General features: G+C 43.4%; 1 protein-coding gene across 1 annotated transcript in view; it reads left to right on the top strand.

The window, feature by feature from the left end:
• The window catches only part of LOC109878999 (fibrillin-1-like), a gene marked incomplete at its 5' end in the record, with an annotated part of 32723 nt that overhangs the window by 15720 nt on the left and 9503 nt on the right, over positions 1-7500 (top strand). Inside the window, 5 exon segments of the mRNA XM_031818166.1 lie at positions 2336-2467; positions 2985-3110; positions 3196-3282; positions 3285-3399; positions 4070-4197. Coding sequence (XP_031674026.1) covers positions 2336-2467; positions 2985-3110; positions 3196-3282; positions 3285-3399; positions 4070-4197 — 588 coding nt within the window.

Raw genomic sequence — 7500 nt, forward strand, 5'->3', positions numbered from 1 at the left:
GGGACTGGAATCTGCTATAGATATCTACTATAGGCCTGTAGGGACTGGAATCTGCTATAGATATCTACTATAGGCCAATAGGGACTGGATTTAAGCAATAAGGCCTAAGGGGTGTAGTATAGTGCCAATGTACCACGGCTAAGGGCTGTTCTTAAGCACAACGCATAGAGTGCCAATTGCTATTATAAACTGGTTACCAATGTAATTAGAGCAGTAAACATTTGTTTGTTATTGTCACGTTCGTCATAACAAGGAGACCAATGCACAGCGTGATAAGAATACATACTTCTTATAATGAAGAATAAACACTGAACAATCTATACAAAACAACACAGACGCTATGATACACGCGTACTGACAGGCAACTACACATAGACAATAACCCACGAAAACAAAATGGGAAATGGCAACCTAAATAGGATCCCCAATCAGAGACAACGATAAACAGCTGTCTCTGATTGGGAACCAATTCAGGCCACCATAGACCTAAATTCAGGCCACCATAGACCTACATATACCTAGACATACTAAAACCCCATAGATATACAAAAAACCCTAGACAGGACAAAACACCTAGACAATACAAAAACTAAACCAACCACCCTTGTCACACCATGACCTAACCAAAATAATAAAGAAAACAAAGATAACTAAGGTCAGGGCGTGACAGTTATACCCATGGTATACGGTCTGATATACCATGGCTGTCAGCCAATCAGCATTCAGGGTTCGAATCACCCAGTTTATAATATACTATAGATATCTTACTTTAGGCCTGTAGGTATGGCAGGGACTGGAATCTGCTATAGATACTAAATGGACTGTAGGTACAGCAGGGACTGGAATCTGCTATAGATACTAAATGGACTGTAGGTACAGCAGGGACTGGAATCTGCTATAGATACTAAATGGACTGTAGGTACAGCAGTGACTGGAATCTGCTATAGATACTAAATGGACTGTAGGTACAGCAGTGACTGGAATCTGCTATAGATACTAAATGGACTGTAGGTACAGCAGTGACTGGAATCTGCTATAGATACTAAATGGACTGTAGAGACTGTAGGTACAGCAGGGACTGGAATCTGCTATAGATACTAAATGGACTGTAGGTACAGCAGGGACTGGAATCTGCTATAGATACTAAATGGACTGTAGAGACTGTAGGTATGGCAGTGACTGGAATCTGCTATAGATACTAAATGGACTGTAGGTACAGCAGGGACTGGAATCTGCTATAGATACTAAATGGACTGTAGAGACTGTAGGTATGGCAGTGACTGGAATCTGCTATAGATACTAAATGGACTGTAGGTACAGCAGGGACTGGAATCTGCTATAGATACTAAATGGACTGTAGAGACTGTAGGTACAGCAGGGACTGGAATCTGCTATAGATACTAAATGGACTGTAGAGACTGTAGGTACAGCAGGGACTGGAATCTGCTATAGATACTAAATGCACTGTAGAGACTGTAGGTACAGCAGGGACTGGAATCTGCTATAGATACTAAATGGACTGTAGAGACTGTAGGTACAGCAGGGACTGGAATCTGCTATAGATACTAAATGGACTGTAGAGACTGTAGGTACAGCAGGGACTGGAATCTGCTATAGATACTAAATGGACTGTAGAGACTGTAGGTACAGCAGGGACTGGAATCTGCTATAGATACTAAATGGACTGTAGAGACTGTAGGTACAGCAGGGACTGGAATCTGCTATAGATACTAAATGGACTGTAGAGACTGTAGGTACAGCAGGGACTATGGGAATGTAGAGAATCATTCAACATTCCATAGTCTGTCGTCAGTACAGTGCAGCTAAACCAGAAATGTCTTTTAGGATTCTGAGGTGACAGTTACTTCTCATCCCCGGTGACGTCACTGTATGAGGCTTCAGCTATCTACCATCTTACATAAGGCTTGGAGTCTCCACCTCACCCCTGCCTCAACTCTCTGTATCGGAATAAGACTTTATAAACACTGTGTGGGAGAGAGAGAGCATAACAAGGGTTTTACAAGGGGAGGAGAGGGAACCAGTGTTGAGTCAGAGACAGACAGGAGACAGGAGGAAGATGTCAGTCTGTGGACTATAGGCTGGTATTTACATTACTATTATAAACAGACCTTTATATACTCTGGGAGGGCTGGAAACACACATCCTCTGTTACCCAGGAAAGCACTTTGTCACACACAGACACACACGCACACACACAAGCTTCGACACACACTCGTGTACAAATTCACGCATGCTCACACACACACACTCAGATACAAGCACACACATTATTGTACACACACTCACGGTGTGTGTTCTCTCCCCTCCCCTGCAGACCAGAATGAGTGTGAGGATGGGCTGGATGACTGTGAGAGCAGAGGGATGCGCTGTAAGAACCTCATCGGGACCTACATGTGTATCTGTAACCCTGGTTACACACGGGCCCCTAACGGAGAGGGCTGCATAGGTAAGACTCACACTAACACATACAAATCTGGTTTTATCACCAGTTCATGGCTGGTCTATGTTATGGGGTTATTCAATTCACATATACACCAAACTTACCAAGACACCAAAGAGGAGTATGATCCCATACACACACACAATATTCCTATCATCTACTTGTAGTAGCAAACAATACATGTGCTAATGGATCTGTAGTTCATGTAGGGTTCCGTTGAGGTTAGAACCATCACACTTCATGGGGATTTGTCCATCTGGTGAACTACTGCAATAAACTGACATTCATCTCACAATATCTGATATAGTTTTATGCAGACTACCCTGCAGATCTGTTCTGGATTTAATCACTACATCTCCACCGTGTGTGTGTGTGTGTGTGTGTGTGTGTGTGTGTGTGTGTGTGTGTGTGTGTGTGTGTGTGTGTGTGTGTGTGTGTGTGTGTGGTGTGGTGTGTGTGTGTGTGTGTGTGTGTGTGTGTGTGTGTGTGTGTGTGTGTGTGGTGTGTGTGTGTGTGTGTGTAGATCTGAACGAATGCTCTGCTAAGCCAGGTATCTGTGAGAACGGTCGTTGTGAGAACACGGTTGGAAGCTATCGCTGCAGGTGTGACCAAGGCTTCAGCGCCAACCCTACACAGACTGAATGTATAGGTAAATACACCCCTTTCTCTACATCTCTATCACTCACACTCTCACTCTATCTCTCACTCACTCTCTCTCTCTCCCTCTCATCTAGATAACCGCCAGGGACTGTGTTTCACGGAGGTGTTAACTACACTGTGCCAGATGCAGTCCAGTAGCAGGAACAGTGTGACTAAGTCTGAGTGTGCTGTGACGGAGGACGAGGCTGGGGCTCTAACTGTGAGCTGTGTCCTCTTCCTGGGACCACACACTACAAGAAGATGTGTCCACTGGGGCCCGGATACACAACAGAGGCAAAGGTAGAAATACTCACTCATATCTATACACAACCCTGCACCATGGATGGTACACAATCACTAGTCCACTGAGCTAAAGCCGAGGGAATAGCTCTGTGACATCACATTGTCTTCAGGTCTCACCAAACTACCTCCACTTTATGGACGGTTGGGATCTACCTGAGGACTACTCAGGCAAATGCAGATGAGTGTGTGTTTATTAGGATAATGTTGTAGTTGACAGGACTCTCTCTCCCTCAGACATAGATGAGTGTGTGTTTATCATGATAATGTTGTAGTTGACAGGACTCTCTCTCCCTCAGACATTGATAAGTGTGTGTTTATCATGATAATGTTGTAGTTGACAGGACTCTCTCTCCCTCAGACATAGATGAGTGTGTGTTTATTAGGATAATGTTGTAGTTGACAGGACTCTCTCTCCCTCAGACATAGATGAGTGTGTGTTTATTAGGATAATGTTGTAGTTGACAGGACTCTCTCTCCCTCAGACATAGATGAGTGTGTGTTTATCATGATAATGTTGTAGTTGACAGGACTCTCTCTCCCTCAGACATTGATAAGTGTGTGTTTATCATGATAATGTTGTAGTTGACAGGACTCTCTCTCCCTCAGACATTGATAAGTGTGTGTTTATCATGATAATGTTGTAGTTGACAGGACTCTCTCTCCCTCAGACATAGATGAGTGTCGTGTGATGGGGAACCTGTGTGTGAACGGACAGTGTGTCAACAGCCTGGGCTCCTACAGCTGTGTGTGTAAAACTGGGTACACCACAGACATCACTGGCACCCTGTGTGTGGGTAAGACTACGACACTAACACTGTCTAAGGTCCAGCCCCAAATCACACTCTATTTCCTACTTAGTGCACTACCTTTGACCAGGCGTTCTCCTCCCTCTCTCCTGTGTAGATATGGATGAGTGTAACTTCTCTCTCTCCTGTGTAGATATGGATGAGTGTAACTTGCCTCTCTCCTGTGTAGATGTGGATGAGTGTAACTTCTCTCTCCTCTAGATGTGGATGAGTGTAACTTGTCTCTCGCTTGTGTAGATGTGGATGAATGTGACTTCTCTCTCTCCTGTCTAGATATGGATGAGTGTAACTTCTCTCTCCTGTGTAGATATGGATGAGTGTAGCTTCTCTCTCTCCTCTCTAGATGTGGATGAGTGTAACTTCTCTCTCCTCTAGATGTGGATGAGTGTAACTTCTCTCTCGCTTGTGTAGATGTGGATGAATGTGACTTCTCTCTCCTGTGTAGATATGGATGAGTGTAACTTGTCTCTCTCCTGTAAGATATGGATGAGTGTAACTTATCTCTCTCCTCTCTAGATATGGATGCGTGTAACTTCTCTCTCCTGTGTAGATATGGATGAGTGTAACTGCTCTCTCTCCTGTGTAGATGTGGATGAGTGTAACTTCTCTCTCCTCTAGATGTGGATGAGTGTAACTTGTCTCTCACTTGTGTAGATATGGATGAGTGTAACTTGTCTCTCTCCTGTGTAGATGTGGATGAGTGTAACTTGTCTCTCTCCTGTGTAGATGTGGATGAGTGTAACTTCTCTCTCCTCTAGATGTGGATGAGTGTAACTTGTCTCTCGCTTGTGTGGATGAATGTGACTTCTCTCTCTCCTGTGTAGATATGGATGAGTGTAACTTGTCTCTCTCCTGTGTAGATGTGGATGAGTGTAACTTCTCTCTCCTCTAGATGTGGATGAGTGTAACTTGTCTCTCGCTTGTGTAGATGTGGATGAATGTGACTTCTCTCTCTCCTGTCTAGATATGGATGAGTGTAACTTCTCTCTCCTGTGTAGATATGGATGAGTGTAGCTTCTCTCTCTCCTCTCTAGATGTGGATGAGTGTAACTTCTCTCTCCTCTAGATGTGGATGAGTGTAACTTCTCTCTCGCTTGTGTAGATGTGGATGAATGTGACTTCTCTCTCCTGTGTAGATATGGATGAGTGTAACTTGTCTCTCTCCTGTGTAGATGTGGATGAGTGTAACTTCTCTCTCTCCTGTGTAGATATGGATGAGTGTAACTTCTCTCTCCTCTCTAGATATGGATGAGTGTAACTTCTCTCTCTCCTGTGTAGATATGGATGAGTGTAACTTCTCTCTCTCCTCTCTAGATATGGATGTGTGTAACTTGTCTCTCTCCTGTGTAGATATGGATGAGTGTAACTTGTCTCTCTCCTGTGTAGATATGGATGAGTGTAACTTGTCTCTCCTGTGTAGATATGGATGAGTGTAACTTATCTCTCTCCTCTCTAGATATGGATGTGTGTAACTTCTCTCTCCTGTGTAGATATGGATGAGTGTAACTTCTCTCTCTCCTGTGTAGATGTGGATGAGTGTAACTTCTCTCTCTCCTGTGTAGATATGGATGAGTGTAACTTCTCTCTCCTGTGTAGATATGGATGAGTGTAACTTGTCTCTCCTGTGTAGATATGGATGAGTGTAACTTCTCTCTCTCCTCTCTAGATATGGATGAGTGTAACTTGTCTCTCTCCTGTGTAGATATGGATGAGTGTAACTTCTCTCTCTCCTCTCTAGATATGGATGAGTGTAACTTCTCTCTCTCCTGTGTAGATATGGATGAGTGTAACTTCTCTCTCTCCTCTCTAGATATGGATGTGTGTAACTTGTCTCTCTCCTGTGTAGATATGGATGAGTGTAACTTGTCTCTCTCCTGTGTAGATATGGATGAGTGTAACTTGTCTCTCCTGTGTAGATATGGATGAGTGTAACTTATCTCTCTCCTCTCTAGATATGGATGTGTGTAACTTCTCTCTCCTGTGTAGATATGGATGAGTGTAACTTCTCTCTCTCCTGTGTAGATGTGGATGAGTGTAACTTCTCTCTCTCCTGTGTAGATATGGATGAGTGTAACTTCTCTCTCCTGTGTAGATATGGATGAGTGTAACTTGTCTCTCCTGTGTAGATATGGATGAGTGTAACTTCTCTCTCTCCTCTCTAGATATGGATGAGTGTAACTTGTCTCTCTCCTGTGTAGATATGGATGAGTGTAACTTCTCTCTCTCCTCTCTAGATATGGATGAGTGTAACTTGTCTCTCTCCTGTGTAGATATGGATGAGTGTAACTTGTCTTTCTCCTGTGTAGATGTGGATGAGTGTAACTTGTCTCTCTCCTGTGTAAATATGGATGAGTGTAATTTGTCTCTCCTGTGTAGATATGGATGAGTGTAACTTGTCTCTCCTGTGTAGATATGGATGAGTGTAACTTGTCTCTCTCCTGTGTAGATATGGATGAGCGTAACTTGTCTCTCCTGTGTAGATATGGATGAGTGTAACTTGTCTCTCTCCTGTGTAGATATGGATGAGCGTAACTTGTCTCTCCTGTGTAGATATGGATGAGTGTAACTTCCCTCTCTCCTGTGTAGATATGGATGAGTGTAACTTGTCTCTCCTGTGTAGATATGGATGAGTGTAACTTGTCTCTCTCCTGTGTAGATATGGATGAGTGTAACTTGTCTCTCTCCTGTGTAAATATGGATGAGTGTAACTTGTCTCTCCTATGTAGATATGGATGAGTGTAACGTGTCTCTCCTGTGTAGATATGGATGAGTGTAACTTGTCTCTCCTGTGTAGATATGGATGAGTGTAACTTGTCTCTCCTGTGTAGATATGGATGAGTGTAACTTGTCTCTCCTGTGTAGATATGGATGAGTGTAACTTCTCTCTCCTATGTAGATATGGATGAGTGTAACGTGTCTCTCCTGTGTAGATATGGATGAGTGTAACTTGTCTCTCCTCTCTAGATGTGGATGAGTGTAACTTCTCTCTCTCCTGTGTAGATATGGATGAGTGTAACTTGTCTCTCCTGTGTAGATATGGATGAGTGTAACTTGTCTCTCCTGTGTAGATATGGATGAGTGTAACGTGTCTCTCCTGTGTAGATATGGATGAGTGTAACTTGTCTCTCCTGTGTAGATATGGATGAGTGTAACGTGTCTCTCCTGTGTAGATATGGATGAGTGTAACTTGTCTCTCCTGTGTAGATATGGATGAGTGTAACGTGTCTCTCCTGTGTAGATATGGATGAGTGTAACTTGTCTCTCCTGTGTAGATATGGATGAGTGTAACGT

The sequence above is a fragment of the Oncorhynchus kisutch genome, unplaced genomic scaffold (genome assembly GCF_002021735.2).
Source record: "Oncorhynchus kisutch isolate 150728-3 unplaced genomic scaffold, Okis_V2 scaffold1277, whole genome shotgun sequence".
Taxonomy (NCBI): Eukaryota; Metazoa; Chordata; class Actinopteri; order Salmoniformes; family Salmonidae; genus Oncorhynchus; species Oncorhynchus kisutch.